Source organism: Canis aureus, chromosome 20 (assembly GCF_053574225.1).
Source record: "Canis aureus isolate CA01 chromosome 20, VMU_Caureus_v.1.0, whole genome shotgun sequence".
Lineage (NCBI taxonomy): Eukaryota > Metazoa > Chordata > Mammalia > Carnivora > Canidae > Canis > Canis aureus.
In genome coordinates, this window is record NC_135630.1 from 53,067,884 (window position 1) to 53,089,943 (window position 22,060).

The following is a 22,060-nucleotide window of genomic DNA, read 5'->3' on the forward strand; positions in this document are numbered from 1 at the left end:
ATTGGTGGAACCACAAGTCTCATGGAGGCAGAGCAGGCTCACATAGTTTGTGAAATTAAAAGGGTAGTTCCAAAAAAGCTGCCACCAGGATTGGGTAAATTTTAAACAATCTTTTAAAACTCCCCTAATGAAACAAAATGCAAATGTGAGCACCAGCACCTCTGCTACTCACCACTGTGAATTCGCAGGTGTTCTTTCAGATGGTGTTTATATTTGAAAGCCTTGCCGCACTCCGTGCATTTGAACTTGCGATTACCTGCTCCTTGGGTCAGCATTTGGTGCTGTAAAAGGAGAGGGACTGACATCAGTGTTGTGCGGGAGGAACAAAGGAAATTTGTTACAAATATTTTTAAAAGGCCTCCATTTTTCAGACAGGCCAAAAGGTTTGAGTGCATGTTTATTTATTTGCCCGGTCTTTCAGAGTTGCAATAAAAGTGATAATGTTGGCAATAAAATTGGAACAAATTAAAAAAAAAAAGTGCTTTCACATGCGCGTCCAACACTAGCTTTAGAATTATCTCTGTAGTCTCTTTTCCAAAATGTTTCTTTGAGCCTTTGGAGATGAGAAAGTATAATTGTAAAGATGTTTGTGGTTCTCTGTGTTTATGGCACATTCTAAAATCTGAAGATCCCTTGTTGGAATGCAACTGTTTTTGTCAAGGAAAAAAATAAATATTATTCTGAAAATTCTAAATGGCCTCCAAAAAACACTCCCCTTGCGGATAACTAATTTTATTAAATTTTCTGTATCACGGTAGAAGTATAGCTCATACTAAAGTAGTATCAGTTTTAAAGAAGAAGAAAAAAAGCACGCATACGCAAACAAAAAAAAATTCTTGACTATAAATATTTCATTACACGATAAGCATGTTTAAATATCCCATTCACTGGGCTAGTAGCAAATGTAAACCCTGTTTTTCCTGATGTGCTGCATATCAGATTTGATTCATTATCAAAATGTAAGAGACAACATCTCGGGTTATAGCTGCTTGAGCAGTTTTATCACAGGCCAGTAGGAAAGACTTCAACGACTTTTCATTTTCCTTTTTAGTAGTGTGCTAGGGAGTAGGGACAAAAAAGAAAAAAAAAAGTTTGCTGAAAAGACAAGTTAAAAGCAGCAAAGATATAATCAAACACAGCTGACCTTTTTGAACAAGGGAAAAAAAGCACTGTGACTTAGAATTCTAAAAAAAAAAAAAAAAAAAAAAAAAAAATACAGTCATCCACTCTGGATGCTCAAGGTAGGAGGTCAGCCTTTTTCAAGCAGCAATGACACAAAAGCCTTTTGCAAAAAGACAGCACAGAAACGGTATGACAACTGCTAGGGTGTGCTGAATCTTCCCACATTCCTAGTGAGACAGATGGTGTTACATGGGACACAGGGAGGTTTGTTCAAACAGCAGCAACCTTCAAAGATCAAGCGGAGCCCAGCCCGCCGAGCGCCATTGAGGGACCAGCGCTCATATGTTGCTGAGTTGCATAAACAAACAGCAACAGCTGCTTTGTCTCCCCCCACAGCCCTCAGAGGACTACTATAAACTTTAGTTGTGCCACTGTTAATATGATACAATCATTTTAATTTACTAATTGTAAATGCCATGAGCAAATGAGGGGACTTTTCAACACCAAAGCTACCATTCATAATGCGCCAACACAATCACACTTCTGCATGTGAAATTTAAAGCGGTTATGCTTAGATAAATATCTAGGCACTTTTTTTTTTCCTAGAGTTCTTGTGCATATAAGCAAGGGGAGATAAACTGTTACATAAGCGTAACTATGGGAGCATAGTTTTTGTAACTGAACTTTGAAAAGCATTCAGGTGACAGGCCCAATCGGATCTAATGGGACGGTTTCCACGAGCTGTTCTTTTGCAACTGTAAAATGCCATGATATAGTATCATCGCCATCTCTTGATTACGTCCGGTCATCCTCATTTTCCTCATTCAAAGAAAACCATGCCCACAAGGAAAGGAAACGTAAGAGTGTTGTAGAATATCTCGCTGAATAATTTTCAAAACAGAGATGGTGGCAAGGCTTATCGGGCAGGCTTTCGGATCTGCAAGCAGGCCAGCCGCTGGGACTTGAGGCCACCATCCCTCTTGCCATTCACACACATAATATCAATCTGCAGGCGATTCTCCCAGGAGGACAGAAAGAGCGGTTTTGCTCAGACACGTAAGGGACGCTGTGAATCAATCCTGTGCAAACGTTTGAAGGATTTAAGAAGCTATACTTACCTGTTCGAGACAGAGGTTTTATTTCTCACACAAAATAAGCCAAAAGGGGCACAACAATCTTAACATTGGGCCACAGGCATGCAAATCAAAAGGGACCGTTTTAAATGTGCATCCAATAGTTTAGTATCAATCTGGTTCATTTTATATATACACATACGTATAATATGCCTTTTTGAATTTTTTTTAAAGCCACTTCATTAGATTCCGTAAACTAGTAGCAGCTTGTAAAAATACTCTAAGCAACCGAAGGTGTTATGTGGCGAATGAAAGAAATGCACACTTCCTTCACTCTGACTTAGATCCTATAGGGGAAAAAAAAAAAAATTTTTTTTCCAAGTAAAAACTAGGTGAAAAATGGAATTAAAATTGCTGAGATGTTTAATAATGTATAATTAAAATGCCACGATTTCATTCACTTTTGGTGGGACATAAAAATGAAACTGAAGTCAAGTTAAAGTGCAAATAAAATTTCTAAATTAGAAATTAACACACTCATTCGATCGTGAACATAAGACTATTAAATCATATTAGAAGAGACCATCAAAAAATCATTTAGACCTCAATTAAAGCTATTACCATTAAAAGATCTGCATCTTCAAAATGCCATGAAAAATTAATAATGATTGCCAATCAAAGCAATATCGTTTCTCTAAGGGGTTATTATAGAAAGAAATCACTTAAAGCCAGCCCCCCACCTGATCTGTCCCTGGCTTGTGCGTCACCATATGCCGCTCGAGCTGGGTGCGGTAGGCAAACGTGTAGCTACAAAGAGGGCAGGAAAAGTTCTCCTCGTTCTTCTCGTGGCGGTACTTGATGTGCTCCTTCAGGGATGTCAAGCGCTTGTAGCCCCGGTCGCAGTAGGGGCAGGTCAGCAGTTGGGCAAAAGCATCTGGAGTTCCAGGTGGCAGGTCTGTAGCCGGGAGACGAGAGGGAGAGGAGCAGGCCAAAAGGTCAGTGAAGCAGTGGCAGCTAATGGGCCGCCTGCCCGGGATGGCATGACAGGCATCGCCGCAATCTGCCCGCCGGGAGCGCCACCACCACCGCCGCGCAGGCCTCGGGCCTGGCCCGCCTGCCCGCGCTGCGCCCGGGAGTTAATTAATTACTGGAGCTTTTGGGGGGAAATTCAAACAGCTGATGAGTGAGGACATTCTCTCCAGGTGGCTGGCGGTTGGTGGTGCAACCCTGGGTCGCGTGGGACTCGGGAGAGGGCCCTTCAGGTGGCAGCTAGAGAAGGAGGGTCCCCCCGCCACGTCCCAACTTTTTTTGTTCCTCAAAAGTGAAATATTTCAGAAACATTGGACTCCGTTTCGATATTTTTATCTCGGAGAAATAGGCTCTAATTGTTCTTGTTCTTTATTGGATGTACAAATGACACAAATTTGCTGACAAAAAAAAAAAAATTTCACAATACCCTAAAATTACAGTTCTAATCTTTGCTCATGAAATTCCATGCCTCTGCAGCTGTTCTTCGAATTTTAAGGTAAACACCCAGGCATGTAGTGCATTTGTAATTGTAACAGCTGCAGAGGTCAGTGGAGTGGCTAAAAATGAATTACAGCCTCACCATTTTCTTCTTGCCCATTGGCCTCTGGCGTGCCAAGGCGAGACAGCTCCTCGGGGGCTTCTGGGTAAATGATAGCTGTGTCACTGCGCTGAAGGTACTCCTCGATGCTGACTGCATGGCCATCGCGTTCCTCCAGTTTTCTTTTGGCAAAGTATTCCTCAAAGTCTGATGTGCAATTTGCATTCTTAACTGGAATCAGAAAAGGACACCATCAACGCCTCTGTGGGGCCTTCCTCCCAGGTGCCCGAGCCCACTGACATCACTGTGAGCGCCGACTGTTGACTTGCAGAAAGACCCCCCAATACCTAGTTTAGTCCTAAGAAGTGTTGCAGATGACCAATCGGTGACGGGATGCTTATTCTCGCAAATATATGCAAAGAAAAGAGGACACTTGGCTTCAAGCTAAATAGGCACATCTTATTTTCCTCTCCCTGGAATACTAGTCCGCAGAATTCACAAAGAATGAAAGACATTTTGAAATGTTTTCTAGGGAAAACTTAAAAAACAAAACAAAACAAAACAAAACAAAAAACAGAGCTACATTCTAAGATCCAGAAACTTGAGAGATAACATGAGCTCAAAGCTGCTTTAGCAGTCTGTATAAAACTTCCTTTTCTTTCAAGAAAGGTATATTTAATTTTTTATTGTCCACTAAACTTAACGTGCCTAACCACAGATACATCCTGTTGCTAAATATAAGCTTTTAACCTTCCACTCTCTGCACATCACAGATGGCCAGGACTACACAATCTGACACAGATGCAAAAGGATAGATATTCCTAGAGAGATAATAATGGGACTCTGTTAAGAAATCATGGGATGTGGCACTTTATCTTTCCCTATAATTTCAATATTTAGCTCAGCATTTTAAAGCTGCCTGAAGATGGAATGAAGCTCACAAAAAGAAATACAACAGAATTAACAGAAATACTTCACAAAAGCAAAAGAAACTGGCTGTGCCGCTGTGTGATTCTGATATGATTTTTAACTTTTGTAATTATGAATCTATTCCATGAAATGAATAATAGTCACAAATCCATTTCAGCCACAATGTCACGAGATTTTGTATATTTGAAACCTCTAGGTATGTCTCTGAAGTAAGTTGTGGCTTAAATATCCTCAATAAACATTTTTATGCATAAGACCGTGTAAGTAGATGAATAAAGGTCCTTTGCTAGTACGGTTAATGGTGGAGCCCCACTTTCATAGTTTCTGAGACCAGTTAGCCTCGATTCCCCTATATTCTTCACCTCACTTTCTCTGCCATAAAAGATAATATACTATTTGCCATAGTAAATATTCCTGATAATTTGTGGCAGGGTGATGTTGGGACCAGCTAGTCCATTTTTATTTTTATTTTCATTTTTATTGTTGCTTTCACTGTCATGAACTTGTGGATTATAGATAAAAAGAACAGAAAGTGGAACCTTCCATTGATTCGACAAGTACTGAATGACTGGTGTATGGTAGGTATCATGTCTTGTTTCGAAAAGCAAAAAACATCCAGTTTCATCCTTCAGGAAGACATGAGAACAATCAGTACAACTGATTTTTTTTTTCTCGAGAAAAAAAAAAGTTACAAACTCACATAAATATTATGAAAGGAAGTTGTGTGGTGATATGAAAGAAGTAGGGGGGGGGGTGGCTGATGGAGCCTAGAAGATCAGGAAAACTTAAATTGAGAAAGCTTGGAGTTCACTAGCTCTAGAAGCTGGGGAAGAGCCAGCACGTGCAAGGATGCGAGGACTGGAAGGAGCACGGTGCATTTCACCAGCAAAACAGAGAGTGCTGATGTGCAGACAGTGGAAGGGAAGCAATACGATGGGAGGGCGGAGAGGCAGGCAGGACCCAGAACAAGAGGCAGGTGGTCGTCCTGCTACAGGTTTGGGTTTTCTTCTAAGAGAAACAGAAAGCCATGGAAGGGTATTAAGCAAGAAGATGACCGGGTGAAATTGGGAATTATCTGCATTATTAAATGACAACTCTGGCTATCGTAAAATAGGGATTGTAAGGAAAAGAAAAGCTGATTCTGGGAAACCAGTTAGGAGTTTCTTGCCATAAACCAGGCCAAGATAAAGGTTAAAGAATTGGTGATGGAGACTGAGAAGTGGCTAGATTTGAGAGATACACTGACAAGTAAAAACACTAGGCTTGGGGGAAGGATTGGGTGTGCCAGGGAGGGGGAGGCTAAGATCTTATCTTAGGTTCGGGCTTTCCAAATCTGATGGATGATAGGTGATAGTCACCAAAGTAAGGGGCACTAGAACTCTAAAAACACCTGAAACTATGAACTAATACATCGCATCAAATAAAAGGAGACTGGGGAGCATCACACTTTGCAGACAAACTAAGCGCTAGCAATCCTGAATAGTGTGATCTCAAAACAGTCTCTTTTGCCACTCCAACTTCTAAAAGTCGAACAAGAGCAACTGTCTGATTCTAACACCTGTACTTCCTTCAAATACAGGTTTGGAATGTGTAAGAGGAGATGATTTTATATCTTGAAATTTATTTAAATCTTTTCTCATAATCTTAAGTCTTAAATCTTTTATTTACTAAGATTTTATTTTATTATCTTATGTTTTTTTGAAAGATTTTTATTTATTCATGAGAGACAGAGAGAGGCAGAGGGAGGAGAAGCAGGATCCATGCAGCAGCCCGATGCGGGACTCGATCCTGGAACTCCGGGATCATGTCCTGAGCTGAAGGCAGATGCTCAACCCCTGAGCCACCTAGGCCTCCCAAAGATTTTAATTTTAAGGAACCTCTGCACCCAACGTGGGACTCAAACTCATAACCCCAGGATCAAGAGTTGCATGTTCCACCAACTGAGGCAGCCAGTCACCCCCAAGTCGTAAATCTTCTAGAAGAAGATGAACCTTGATTAAGATCAATTTTCTGTTGGTATGCTCATGATGCCATAGATACTTTCCGAATCACTGTTGGTGATAGTGAATGTGATGGTGTCATTTAACTTGCACCATTAAATCTCTAGAGAGTACAAAGAACTGCCAACCCGCACAAACCATTTGCTCCTTGTTTTGGACCATCAAAATGACTTAGCATCGATCAAAAATCACCTTTTGTTTTTAATGCAAGAAAAGATAGAAGGGACAAAATGGTGGATTAAACATGAACCCCTTTGGAACAACCTGACTGATTCGACCAGGGGCTTTTTTTTCACCACTGTGGCAGCAGGAAGTAATTTAACTGCTCCTTTCTGAACCCAGGCCTAGTAGAATGCTGTCAAATGTTTAAGGCATGACTTAATTTAAGCTTTTTAAGAACACTGACCCACTCGACGATCCTTAGTGTAACCTAGTAAACATGGATGGATGGACATTTTAACATCCTACTTCTATATTGATATCTCAGCAACTATTTGAATTATCTGGCTATCTTTTCATGAATTTTCATTTGCATATGAATGTTTCCATCAGAAATGTAACCAAATGCAAATTCAATGGGATTTGCATTAATAGCCTTTTGGCTTCAACAGGAGGAAAATTCTGATTTTTCTGGATAGGCGAACTAAACCGCATCGAGAAACACTACTGGTATTTGGAGAGGCAATTCACTTGCTAGATCGAATTTGCCTATGCTAGATTTCGATGTCAAGTGTGACCGAGACAAAAGTCCTCAAATCATATGCTCTCTTTAAGGATCATCTTTGATCATCTTCGTACCCTGAGCTTTGAGTATATTGCTTAGAAATTAGTAGGCTCTCAGGAATCATTTATAGAATGAATGTGGAATAAATTATGTGCTTTACACTAATCTTGGTACAGAAGTCTTCCAGTAAAAGGAAGCATAAGATAAGATACCCACAGTTGAGCTAGGAATTCAGACCTGCAATTCAGGCAATTCTAGAACAATTATGTGATTAACTACGTAATGATGACCATAAATACTTGCAAGAGTTCAATAGGGTTCAGGTGAGTATTCAAAAAGAATTTAATGAAGAAGATAACACTCAATCATTTAAATCTATTCGCTTCATTAGGATTTTCTTCTTGAGGAATAGGTATGCTATTTAGCTATAGATCTCAAATATGTACAGTCACTTACGTGGGCTCTAGTCTAGACTTCCATGAACTAGTCTAGGTATAACCGACCCAGATATAATGTGGTTTTTTCCCTTGGTGTTGCTGTAGGTCCTTGTAACACACAGTTTCCCTGCCCAGTAGCACAACAGTCTCCTTTGCCTGGGAATGGCTCCCATATTCTCTATTGTCAGACTTCATGGTACCCAAGGGAGTTGCCTGGTTATTGCTGTGGATTAATAATATCCACGGTGGATTAATCTGCACCTAAAGTGAACTTCTCTTAGTCTTTCATTCTCCAGGCCAAACTGGGGTAGCCAAAGGATCCAGCTGAGTCAGCAAATCCTTTCCTTGTGATTTTAGGACTTTGTACCAAAGGGAGCACCAAGAACGTTTATTTCCCTCAAGCGACCCGTAGCTATTAGATGTAGAACAAAGGAACTGATATATCCCATGTAGTGTGAGAAGATTAATGAAGAGAGAGACTGAAGCAGGTACACAGAGAGAAGAGAAAAGCAAAGACAAGATGGCAAGTCCGGACAGTATATTTCTAGCTCTATTTGCTGCTGAGGCCAAGCCGTACCTGTGTCCTTCCAGTGGCTCTGTTGTCAAACCTCCTTAGATTCTGTGAGCTGAAAAACTCCCTTTCCACTTCAAGCTATGTGTATTTCAGTCTCTGAGAGCCAAAATCACCCTAATTATTAATATTTGAACAAAAGGTTATTCTGAAACTTGTTGAGGAGGATGAAGTTTTGGTTCTGGACAGAAATTTACCTTTTTGGTTTTCACAAAGATTTCGCAACACTGCATCGTGGACCCAGAAATGAGGTAGAAAATTCACTAGAAAGTTACAGAATTCCCCACTGCATTTTTCTGGTGTAAAATCCACCTCATTTTCCTTTTTTTTTTTTTTTTTTTTAAATCTGTAATTAATTGTTAGAACTGCCAAAACACACTGACAAAGGATATTTGTGTGATACTCATGATCAAACCATAACAAAAGTTCACAAGAAACCTCAAAGTAATGTGTTCCTATATCTTCTCCAGAGATTTTGCAGTTAGTCCTAAAATTTACCCTAGTGCCTTAGAAATGTCTCAACCTTCTCTAAGGTCAGGTAAACTTTTCTGTATCCAAAACGGAAAATTTCATTAATTAAAAATGTTTTTTTCATCACCATGTGTACTTTAATATCGTTAGGATAAATTTCTAGGTTGCTTCAAGTTAGAAAAGCCTCACGTTTCCTGTCAATATGTTGTTCCCTCTTACTAATGTTGCTTATTAATGATACTTTCATAAATACTTTTATGTCTATCTTAGATATTGATATTTTTAAATAATGATAAATATCAATATGGATTGACTTTTAAAGTTATTGCTCAAAAAACAAGCAATGTTAATAGAGCTCTAAATAAGAGAGATATATTGATCTTCAAATCAGCCACCTCCCATGGAGGTTTCAGGACACTTTCTCAAAGATCCTTAAAAGTGAGTTTTGCTTAGCATTTACAAATAGTTAAGTCATAATGAGACCTTGATACTTATTTCTTCTCTTTATCTGTTTGTTTTTTTCTATTTACTTCCATCTCCTTGCCATTTATTTTCTTTATTTATAAGGAGCATGTGTTCATGTAGGAAAGCAGGTATTCTATTCTAACTGATCTTGTACCCAGCGTGTTTTCAATTTTCATTAAAGAATTGAAGAAATGTGTTTGAATATTATACAAAGTCATTTTAATGAACATAAAATGAATAAATAACTCTTTCAGAAAAGAAAATCTCTTGGAGGGTCTAGAAAAGCTGAAGTAAATACATGTAAAAAACCGAGTTCAATAATTTATCCACCCCCATGGCTTAATAGCTATTTATTGAGGACCTACTATTGCCAGAGAGTGTGCTTTGGGATGAAGACACAATGGTGTTGATTGATAATTATTTTTCTGCTTCTGTGATTCTCATATTGAGAGACATGTATATGAAATGGTTGCGGTTCTGCAATTTACAGACATATAAATATATAAATGTATAACAAGGAATATATAGATACAGATATATAGATACTTCTCAGTATAATGTAGAAATTATGCATTTATCATATAATCTGATTTTTGATCACTTCATTTGTCAAGGCAAAGGGACCTGAAGAAGTAATCACAAATCGAGGTAACTATATTCATCATCTGTCAGAAAAATAGTCTTTTTATGGACATTGTAGATGATAAGAAAACATAGAAAATTAATTTCAATGTAGTCTCTGCATTGAATTTTTAAAAAGCCCACATAGGGGACGGGAGGGAAAACTGAATGGGGAGTTATCAGAGAGGGAGACAAACTGTGAGAGACTCTGAACTATAGGAAACAAACTGAGGGTTGCTGAAGGGGAAGTGGGGGGAAGGATCAGGTAATTGGGTGCTGGGCACGTGATGTGATGAGCACTGGGTGTTATATGCAACTGATGAATTATTGAACTCTACATCTGAAACTAATGATGTACTATATTTTGGCTGATTGAATTCAAATTAAAAAAAAATAAAGAAGCCTATACTCAGCATTTGTTGAGGTATATAAATTCTCATGGCTACTTTGTTTAAAGTTGACTAATTAATGAATATAAGCATTTTATCATTAAAAATGCATGTGTGCCTTTCAGTAGAAGGCTTCCAAAACACATATTGGCACCAGATATCTAAAAACAACACTAAGGGAAGAGGACAATCTTTTTCTCATTACATGGCTATGCGGCCAGCCCAGCAGAGCCTCCGACTGCTACAGAGGTGTGTGCAAAGCCACGGAGGGCTCTTCCAGAGTGACAAAGTTGTCTTTTCTTCTTGGGAACTAGCACAGCATCTGGGTGGGTCTCTCCACGCCTGCTCTAACATGGCTTTCTCCAGGGAACACATGCTCAGATGCTAAAGAGAGACCCCAACGTGTAAGAACTTTAGGAAAGAGAGTGGCAGAAAGAACAGGGGGGTGGGAACTCTGCAGGATCAAATATCTCCCCAAACAGCAGGAAGCAGCTCAGTCAGGGACACAGTATAATTTTAAAGTGAGGTTCTACATTGAGGGACTGTGACTATCAAAATTTAGACATCACTAACCCTTAGACAGTTTTGATTGCTATGTACAGACACAGAATCCACGTCTTTAAAAGAAGAATCCCAAGTAAGTTCGTACGTATTTATTTTTCACATTACCGTGTAATCTAAAATTTTGAAATTGGTATCCTACTGAAAAGATTCTTAGACTGTGTCCCTATACTTTAGACAACGGGTTTATAAAGTAAGGTGTTTTGCCCAGCAATTCAGTGTTCTTCTTGTATGCTCTTTGCAGAAACAGGTAACACCTGAGGATACTTTAGGACAGTGGTTTTCAAAACGTGGGCTCCCGGCCAGCAGCATCAGTATTACCTGGGAACTTGTTCAAAAATGGAATCTGCAGTCTGTGCTTTGACAAGCCCTTCAGGGGGTTCGATGCACACCCAGTTTAAGAACCAATGCCCTGAGAATTCAGCTGTCTGCAACACCTGGCTAAATAAGGTATTCAGCAAAACGATTTTGGGAAGCAGCTCAGAATCGGTCCCGTATCATGTGGCCTTCCTAACTCTCTCAGCCTGAGCTTGTAACCTCCTTCTGCACGTATCCACCTGCATATCTCAATCACTGAAGTCAGCACATCACAGTCTAACTGTTCCTTGACATATTTGTGAGCTGACTGTGTTTTATATCAGCCTAGTACAGTGCCCGACACATGGCTAATGCTCAATAATTGAATGAGCAGACCAGGTTCATTGGGCAACCCATTTTGGCTCAGCTACTTATGATTTTTTTTTTAAAGATTTTACTTATTTATTCATGATAGACATAGAGAGAGAGAAAGGGGTAGAGACACAGGCAGAGGGAGAAGCAGGCTCCATGCCGGGAACCCGACACGGGACTCGATTCTGGGACTCCAGGATCATGCCCTGGGCTGAAGGCAGGCGCTAAACTGCTGAGCCACTCAGGGATCCCTACTTAGGATTTTTTTTTTTTAAGATTTTATTTATTTATTCATGATAGTCACACAGAGAGAGACAGAGAGGCAGAGACACAGGCAGAGGGAGAAGCAGGCTCCATGCACCGGGAGCCCGATGTGGGATTCGATCCCGGGTCTCCAGGATCACGCCCCGGGCCAAAGGCAGGCGCCAAACCGCTGTGCCACCCAGGGATCCCATCCTACTTAGGATTTTTAATCTCAGTATCTTCATCTGTAAAATGAGCTAGTATATGCTTTCTGGGGTGTTCCTGAAATTTCATAATTTCCATGCTTTCAATTAATTAATTGCCCTAACCCATCTACTCTTATTCACTGGCTAGGCCTAAGGAGTTTCGTATACATTCTTTCCATTTAAAAACTCAAAGCAACATAGCTTTCTGATGGAGGAAACATACACACAGGTTAAGATTTTGGAGGCGACTAGAAACCACGGACAACATCACAAGGAAAACAGTGCTTATTACACATTTGTTGAATGAATGAAGGAGACACTCAAGAAGCTTGGGATATCAGTTATTTCTTATGGGAACCCTCGCTGTGAAGTGGAGATAGCTGCCCCTAATCGCAAGCAAAGCTAATAAAACTGCAGCCTTCATTAGCCAGGAAGTGATAGGCTCTTCTTGGTATACACTGATTATAGTCTGCAAATGACCCTCCTGTCTCACCTGCCAAGAGCTCCAGCCGCTTTCCTCTCTTCAAAACCTCTTTCCCTAGCTTTTTTTTTTTTTTTTTAATAAGCTTATTGTATGGAGTTAACTAGAAATTTTTAAATGATGACTTACATGACCTATCTGACTGGATGACAAAACTCTTCCAACATATAAGAAAGTGACAGTATAAACAAGAAGAAAACGGCATGCTTTGTAACAGTATGATTCTCTCCCTGTTGAGTACTTAGGTACTCAATTATCTGATAAACTGATCTTGCACAATTGATTAACACTATATATCCACTCAACTCTTGCTGAGATCAACTCTTACGATCAAACTTGTGTGGCTTCTGTTACCCATATAGGAATCCTAGCTAATTAAAAAAATTTACTTTAAGGGCGCCTGGCTGGCTCGCTCAGTGGAGCATGTGACTCTTGATCTCAGGGTCGTGAGTTCAAGGCCTGTGTTCGGAGTAGAGATTACTTAAATAAATAATTAAAACAAGATTTTAAAAATAATACAAATAATAAAAAATTTAAATTTAAATTCCGTGTAAGCCTAGTAAGAGGAATTGGAAGGTATTAAACCAAGAGGATAATAATGGTACAGAAACAGTTTTACTCTTTTCCCCACTTTCTTCTATGCTAATGATGTGATACACTGAGTCTGTATTTAAAGAGGCCAAACCACTTGCTAGCCTCCTAACCTTATCATTAATATCATCAATTTAAGGGAGTTATACCTCAAACCATGGTGTTTCCTGCTCAGGCAAGATTTTCAATCTAGATCTAGAGGCTTCCAATTGCTCTGGAGACACCTCAGAAGAATCTGGTAAGCCTGGACATGCTTGGCATTTCTCTGTGGTACTTCAGGTGGTAAATCCCTGATCCCATGCTCTCCCAATCTCGCTTCTACGCTGCTATTATCCTAATGCATTCTGTGAGCTATAAGCAGGACGGGCTACAGTGGGGCCCAGCGGGCCCAGTGCAAAATGACAACAGCAGAACATTAAACCAAAGTCAAAGCTCTGACAAACACAGGGCCCTGGGTATAATACCATGAGGCACGACCTCCCCCTCCCGTGCCAACTAGCTCAGCCGGTGCTTTGTTGTCTTTGTTCAGGCTTCCCAGTAAAAATTCATTAGAAGCAAGGGTAGGGTGGGGTGGAGTTCAACATTTCTACTCTAATGTCCTCATTTAACAGATGATACAACGAAGGTACACTGAGGTTTATGATTCATACAAAGTTAGACAAATAATTTCTGGAAAAGCTCGACAGAGAATTCATATATCCTGACTCTTAACCCACTACTCTTTCCACTGTATCATAGTGACTCAATATGAGAGAGAGAGAGAGAGAAAGAGAAAGAACCCCATCTTTTCAGTTTTTCATTATGCCTGATTTGACATGATTTGAATAGGTCCTAGATGCTGACAAGATTGCTGACATTATAAATAGTTCTAAACAACAACATTATAACACCATAAGTTAGGATGAGGAAAGCGATGGTAAATGCTCACTTCAGTATAAATAAAATATGGAATTTTAAGCTTTTTTTTTTTTCTCAGTTTTTCCTTTCATGTTCCTGCTCTTGATTTTTTTCACTGTGTGGTCCACATCCAAGCCTATCAGGGTAAAGTGAGAACATAAAAGTCCTTCAAATTCTCTACTCGAGATGCTTTTTATAATTTCCATTTAATAATTAAGGGTTGTGTTTTCCTCTTTTAGATATTTCTTACTTAGCCGTGTTTCTAAGGGCACTCAGTATGGAATAACTTTATGAAACAACTTTGCAAAGGTGAATTTTTATTAACTATGATGGTGCTAGTAAGGAAAAAATGTCTCAAACTTAACTTGGAACTAGAGATCAAAAAAAAAAAAGAAAGAAAGAAAGAAAAAAAAACAACCACCCTTTATTCATGGTTCATTTTGCTTTCCCATTCCACATATTACTTGTTTATCCCCCCACATGCTTAATGATATCCTCCTACATGCGTTCCACTTCTTCAGATTAGATGAAACTGTGTCACCCTGTCATAATACTCCATCCCTCACAGGCCTTTCCAGCACAGCCACTCCTGCTTTCATCCATCTAAGCTCACAGAGCAAAGAGGTCCACATACTCCTCAATTCACACGACTGTTCCAAACCAATGTTCCTAAGTTATTAATTTGCTCAGCTTTTATTTGTTTGCTCATTTATTCATCAATTCAACAAAACAACCCGTTTGTCAACCACCAAGCTGGTATGAACACCGCGCCCACTGAGAGGGACTTTGGAGAAAAGCAAACCTAATCTCTACCCTCAAACACCGTCCAGTTTGTACCTGCCATTCTTTGAAGCCTCGGTCATTGGTTTTTGCCACCATGTTTTCGGACACTACTTGCAGAGCTCAAGTAAGATGACACTTATCCCATGGTTGTGTTTACCCCAGGCTGCCAATGCTATAATTCTGGGAAACTTCATGGCTCAACAGAGAGTCCAGGCAGGATCCTGGCTTCCGGGGCTTTGAGTCTCTCTAGCAACAGGGACAGCCACACTTGGGTACTCGGCTGAACCGGGCATGAGTCCAGCTCTGCAAACTAGAGCTTGAAACTTCCACTCTCTGTTTCAACCTTCTGCCCTTCCCCACCATGCAGGTCTTCATCCCACTGAGGCAGGTGCTTCGTTGCGATAACCCGGCCCTTCCCGGCCATTTCACCTGCTCTGGTTTTACCTGCCTCAGTTCACCTCAGAGCTTTGAAGTCTTTTCCGTCCTTGTCCCTTATTTTTGTGTCATTCTCACCTAGCCCAACGAAAATCCAGCCCAGTTTCTTTGCTCCTGGAGTATCAAAGATGGCTAAAGAAATGTAAATACTTGTAACACTTGTTTAGTCTACGTTATCCAAATCGGATATTCTTTTGTGATGGTAACTGAATCTCCACATATTGTCCACGGCAATTACTCCACGTTTCCATTCTTCAAGATTCCAACCCTACTCCCTTTCCTTTCTGTCAATCGATCATCTCCTTTCCTACTCACTTCAAAGAGGTCAACACATATGACACGAATTCCCTGAACTACCTTAAATTCACCCCAAATCTCTATAATCGTTCCTCCTTTTTCTTTTGATCTTATTCTAAGAAAGATGTAACTTCTGCCTGCAGCCAAGGCTACTCTCTAAAGCTACTTCCTCACAACTACTGATAACTTATTCCATCTTTTACCCAGTCTCCTTTTACATTTTCAGCTTTCTCTATGCCTCACTTTTGCATAGAGCCATATTTAACAAGCCTTTTTCCTAAAGAAAATCTTCTCTGAAATTTGCAGTCTCTTAAGGTGCTGCTCTACCTCACGTCTCCAATATTTCACCCTACACTGTCAAGAGCCCTCTGCAATATCAAACACCTTCCACTTGAACCAACAGAGCTTGTTGTATTTCAAATAAAACATCTTCATCCATATATTGTTATAACGTTAATTATAATGATGGTGATGGCTAGCAACAACTGAACATTTATTATGTCTAATATTGTGCTAAACATTTTACACACATTTCTTATTCACCTTATTCTTATTACCATTTTATTTACCCAATTGAAGGTAAGTCCTAAATGACGGTGACTGTTCATTGTATTTTTCAAATACAAAATGCCTTAAACTTAGTAGGGTCACCTTAAGTGACTATTGATCTGAATAGCTAATTAAGCTATTAATTTTTAAATTATAATTTATTAAAATAAATTTAAAATTTATTGTAAATTTTACCTTCATGTCATTACAATTTTTCTGAAGATTTTATTATTAAATAATCTTCACCCAAGGTGGTGCTCAAACGTACAACCCTGACTAAGCCAGCCAGGCGCTCCAGGATTTTGCATTCCTTAGGGACAAAAACTATATCTTCTATTTCTTTAGAGTTTCTTTCTCAAGCCTCAGTTCAAATTCTACACACAACTACTAATCTGAGAGGAAAGAATAAATGTAGGTATCTCAGTAAAGTGATGAACGTTTTATTATTTGCTGATTTGTTTGTCATTCGGAACAAAAGAAAAACAACATATGATTCCTGATGCTAGTCAGTGATCAAGGAAAAGTCTTTGACAGAGTTCATCATTATACACATTGTATTTACCGCTACATCTTCTTCTACGTTTAAAAAAGGATGCTAGGTAGAGATGAAATGAGATAAAAAACTAAGCAATAAGCAATTCCTTCTCAATATTCATATTTTAAACCTCAAATGCATTGTTGGAGCAGTGAAAAGACCTTTGTCCTATAGCTTGTCTGGTTGGTTTTCTAAGACGTCAAAAGAATTTAATTGGCAAAGGCTCTCAAAATTGACTGGTTAGTCCTTCCATTACAAATTTGTTAAATACTGCATTTTTGTTTTCTAGAAAAGAAGTTAATGAGGAACCAGTGTAAAGGGAGGAAACAGTTTAGGATCCATTTATTTCTTAATGTATAAAATTGGTTTAAAGCTTGCCTGTAGATACAAACTGGCAAGATAAACAAATCAGGGTCAGCATCAGTGTATGTTAGGCAATACACCAGGTACTTTAAAAATAATATATCATTGGGGTGCCTGGATGGCTCAGTCAGTTAAGCATTCAACTCTTGATTTCAGCTCACGTCATGATCTCAAGGTCGTGAGATTGAGCCCCACATCAGATTCCAAATAAGTCAATCAGAGAAAGGCAATTATCATATGACCTCACTCATATGTGGAATTTAAGAAACAAAACAGAGAATCATAGGGGAAGGGAGGAAAAAATAAAACAAGATGATATCAGAGAAGGAGGCAGACCATAAGAGACTCTTTTTTTTTTTTTTTCCATAAGACACTCTTAATCATAGGAAAAAACTGAGGAGGAGGAGGTGGGTGAGGTACCTGGGTGATGGACATTGAGGACAGCATGTGATGCTATGAGCACTGGATATTATACAAGACTGATGAATCACTGAACTCTACCTCTGAAACTAAGAATACACTATATGTTAATTAATTGGATTTAAATTTTTAAAAAGAGATTCTCTTACTCCTTCTCCCTCTGCCTCTACCCCACCCCCACTCTCCCTCTCTTTCAAAAGTGATAATAATATACCATTTAATCCCTACAATGGACTTTGTACATAGGTAATCATTATTTCCACCTTCCTGATGTAGAAATGAATTCTTATTTACTCAAGTTCATGAACTAGTAATTGATAAAGACAAAATCCAAATGTTGTTTATCTGACTCTCGACTAATCTGAACCATTCCGAACCAACGTTTGCCTTCCATGTGCAAAAGTATTCATATATTATTCTTAAAAGATTGGAAGTATGTTTAATGACTATAGTTGGAGTCAATATAGTTAGTTCTCGGGCAGTAATTTTATTCTGTTCTGTAAGATTAAGAACTGAGACCTAAATTGCCCTGACCCAGTTTCTAGATGTAAGGTTGTAAGGTGCTTTTCTTTTCCCAGCAAAGGAAGGAAAGATGCAGGTGGTTATTAATAGCCTTTTATGACTAGAGTACTAGATTGTCTGAATAAATATAACTTACACACATTCAAAGAGGAAAACATCAGGGGCCTATTTGGGTCTTGATATGCACGTGGAACCGCATTAATGCTAATGATCACCAAGCACCGATGATAGATCCTTGCTACTACTAGCATGTAGGCTTTATAATGCCCCTAAGTTTTCCCATTTCTCTAATCTTCTTAGAAAATGTTTTTTCCCCCTCCCTGTTTAAAAATTCTACATAATAATTTTATTCTGAATTTGAATCTGATTAAAATACGGAAGACGTAAGGTCCTTTATAAAAGGACATTGTTTGTCTTCTGTGGTAGAGCATACAATTTCTTTCATTTTTAAAACATTAAAACCAATGTAGAAATATTAAATGCAATGTAGAAAGCTGTTGATGTAAATCAGGGTTTGCAATACCTCATGCTATAAATCAACTTTGCTGTGCTGCTGCTAATCTAACTTTGTTGTAGAAAAAAATATAGTGATAAACACTGTGGTTCTTTGCCTTTAACAAGTTGATTTCAGGGACTTAAATCCTGGTTTCACTCTCTGAAGATACTGGAATGAATCCCCTTCACAGGGAATGTTTTCCTTTATTGTGGCTTCCCTTCTCAGAGACTATTTTTTCTCCACCAACTGTTCATTCATTCATTCATTCATTCATTCACTCATTCATTCATTATACCTGTCATAACACCTACCATGTGAGTTCACTACTGTGCTGTGTCCTTTAGGCAAAGAAGGTATAGTCCCTTCTTAAAGCAAATATTTTTGGGGCCCTTACTAAGGCTAATAAATATTACTTATTTAATTACCTCAACAATCCTATGCTATCCTAGCATGATAATCTACACCCATTTTACAGCACAAGAAATCTCTTGTCTTCACAAAATTAACTAGGTAAAATAGGTGTAAACATTATAAAGAGGAACACTTCAACATGCTAAAATTAGCAGTGTCCACCTGAGGGCTGTGGAATTTCAGAGAAGGAAGAGATTGACGTGGTTTGAGGTGTTTTAGGATGACCACATTAAGGAAATGGAATGTGAACTGGCCCTGAGGAACAGAAGGGTGAGTAGAGTTTACATAAGCAGAGGAAAGGGAGTGAAATATTAGGGTCTCAAGGAACAGCGTGGGCAGAGATTCAGAGGTTGGCATACATGCGATCCTTTTTTTGTATTACCAAGGGATTTGGTCTGATGAGAATGGAACACTGTTGGTATAAAATGGATGGCACTTAACACTGGTCCGAAGAATGTGAATTTTGTCTATGGGTACTAAGAGGCAATTAAAGATTCTAAGAAGGGGATTCAAACAATGAGAAAAGAGTTATAAGGATGAATATGGACTGACTAATAGAGGAGAAGACAAAGGCTGGGGACCAGTCAAATGTAATTGAATTTTTCTCATTTGGGAGATTAGAGTAATGAGAGATGAAAATGTCTGGTTGGCAATTGCATACCAGGTATCAAAATATGCCAACCTGGAAATATGAAAGGAAGCCCAAGTGGTGGTGTCTGTCATTCACTCCCTAAATCTCTTTAAAAACTCTTTGTGACCTAGACCATTCTAGGATCTATAGTGATAAAGTGACCAAAACCCCATACCATTTCTGTCCTCAAGTAGCTTACAATCTAGCAGGGAGAAACATACCTGCAGGCAACTAAGTATAATATGAAAGGAAATTCATAAATTCTATAAGAAGATCTTTAAGGAATCTTGAGGAGTAATCTTGAGTGGGAGAAGATGACTTCCTGGTGGCGATGGCTTTTAAGAATGTGTATGGTGCTGTCAGACTAAAAAGAATGAGTAGCTGTTTAGGTTGATGGAAAATCATAAGCAAAGGCAAAGGAGTATAAATAGTAATGAGTCTTTCAGAGTTGAGGTATATACTAGGAAGGGGTAGTAAAGACAAGATAGATACATCATGAGGATGCCAACTCAACTCAAATGCCGACTCATTCAGAAAGCAGTGGAGAACCATACGAGGTTGGATATGAAGTGGTGTGGGAGACTGAGTTACAATGACCCATATGCCCCAAGTGCTAGGAAAACAACTTGTAACTAACTTTGTTAGCGTGAAGAGTGAATTAAAGAAATTAGGGATTGAAATGAGTCCGGTTAACAAAGTATCATAACAGCTCAAATGAAAGATGAGGATTTAAATCAAGATAGTGAAAAACGTGATGGGGAGAAATAAAAGTGATATATGCTATTTGTGATAGTAGAAATGATAGTAGTTGATGACTAATTAGATAAAGTATGTAAGAGTCAAAGATGATAGCATAGTTTCTAGTAGGACATCTCAGAGCGGTGAAAAACCTTCTGAGGGGAAAGGTTATGTCAGGTAACTTAGATTTTATTTCCAAATATGTCACAAGTTAGGTATGTGGCATTTTTTACTACTGTTTCCTCAACTATCAAAACACAATTAAGAACTTGATTTGTAGGTTAACTTTTGATTTTAGAATTCTGTGATTCTATTTGACTAAACTCTTGCCACGGCTTCTTGCAGCTTTAAACTTAGCAGAATATACCAAGAAGATACTTTTACATTCTTAAAGACTATTCTCTCCATTTAGATGAATTTAATTAATTTTTGCTATTTAGCAGATGTGTAGAGCTGAGAAGGAAATTCAGAGGTCTTTTCCTTACGTTTAGTTAGGAGCGAATTCTGTGTGTTTGAATATTCAGAGAGGAGTATTAGAGACATTGGCTTTGTCTTTCCTTCACAACTTATTCCCATTAATAACAGCACTTTTTATCAGAAAATTTGCTTAAGCTGTTTAGAATGTATCTATTTCAAAGTCTGTTGGTTCTGCTCTGATTAGAAAAGAAAAATGATATTTGATATTGAATTAATTCCCTATTTATTCATTAAAAATATATTGAGAGCCTATTCATTTTAAAGCACTCCTAAATATAGAGAGCAAGCTGATGGTTACCAGAGAGGAAGTGGGGTCGGATGGGTGAAATAGGTGATGCGGATTAAGAGTGTACTTATTTTGATGAGCCCTCAGTATTGTATAGAATTGTTGAATCACTATATTGTATGCCTAAAATACTAAATATAACCTTGTACATTAAAAAATAATTACAAGAAGTTTTTTTTAAATTAAAAAATAAGATTGAAGGGTAAAGTTAAAAAAAAATTAGGGCGCTCTTATAGCCAATATAGTAGCCTAAGACACAATCCACGCTCTCAGAGTTTGCAATCTAATTTGGAAAAGACAGCACATTAATTAACAACACACGACAGAATTTATGGCAAGGTTAGGTGTTTTGTTCAATAAGCATTCACCGGAAGAAGATAATCATTGTAAGTGGGGATGGCTAGAGAAGGTCAGCTGGTAGCTGGATCTTTTAGGACTTGGGGAGAGACAAAGAGATGGTCCATTAATGAGCAATTTCAACCAGAAAAGATGTCTTCTTTCAATTCCCCGTGTATTTAGCAATTGAAAAGATTCTGGGGGATAAGAAGCAGCAACTTGTGGTTGTAAAGAAATATGTATTTATTCTCTAAAAGGGCAGAGTGATAAACTGAGGGTCACCTGTCAATTCCTAATTACCAAGCCCAATGTATTTGTTCAGCATTCTTTCAACTGTAGTTATCTGAATCTTTTGATTGAATTGACCATTCTGTACTTTTTGAAACTTTCTTTCTTTGCCTTCTAGTTGTTTATTTTTTTTCTACCTTAATCTTTTCTCTTTCAATGAGTTTGGTTTTTCTCCCTACCCACCAGGAGCCCTGGCCTCAGCTTTTTACTTGTTTCAATAAATACACTCTCAATGGCTAATGCCATGGTCCTATGATGTTAAATACTATCGGAATATATTTGCATCAGTCTCAAATCTATGTCTCCAGCCCTGACTTCCTGTGTTTCATTTCCTCATTTCCAATGGGCCTTCTCATAGTCACATCCATATATAACTTTTATATGACAATACGTATCTAAAGGCTAGCTCAAGATCTTCTCAAAATTGGATCCGCCTTGTTATCTAGAAATAGCAAGTACTGCCATGTTCTAAACA

General features: G+C 38.6%; 1 protein-coding gene across 4 annotated transcripts in view; it reads right to left on the bottom strand.

The window, feature by feature from the left end:
- Positions 1-22,060, bottom strand: part of ZEB2 (zinc finger E-box binding homeobox 2) — a 138,004-nt gene that overhangs the window by 17,408 nt on the left and 98,536 nt on the right. For all 4 annotated transcript variants that reach the window (XM_077861613.1, XM_077861612.1, XM_077861614.1 and 1 more), the window contains 3 exons: positions 3,805-3,993; positions 2,936-3,150; positions 173-281 (listed from right to left, as the gene is read on the bottom strand). In XM_077861613.1, the coding sequence (XP_077717739.1) occupies positions 173-281; positions 2,936-3,150; positions 3,805-3,993 (513 nt within the window). The remainder of the gene's footprint in view (positions 1-172; positions 282-2,935; positions 3,151-3,804; positions 3,994-22,060) is intronic.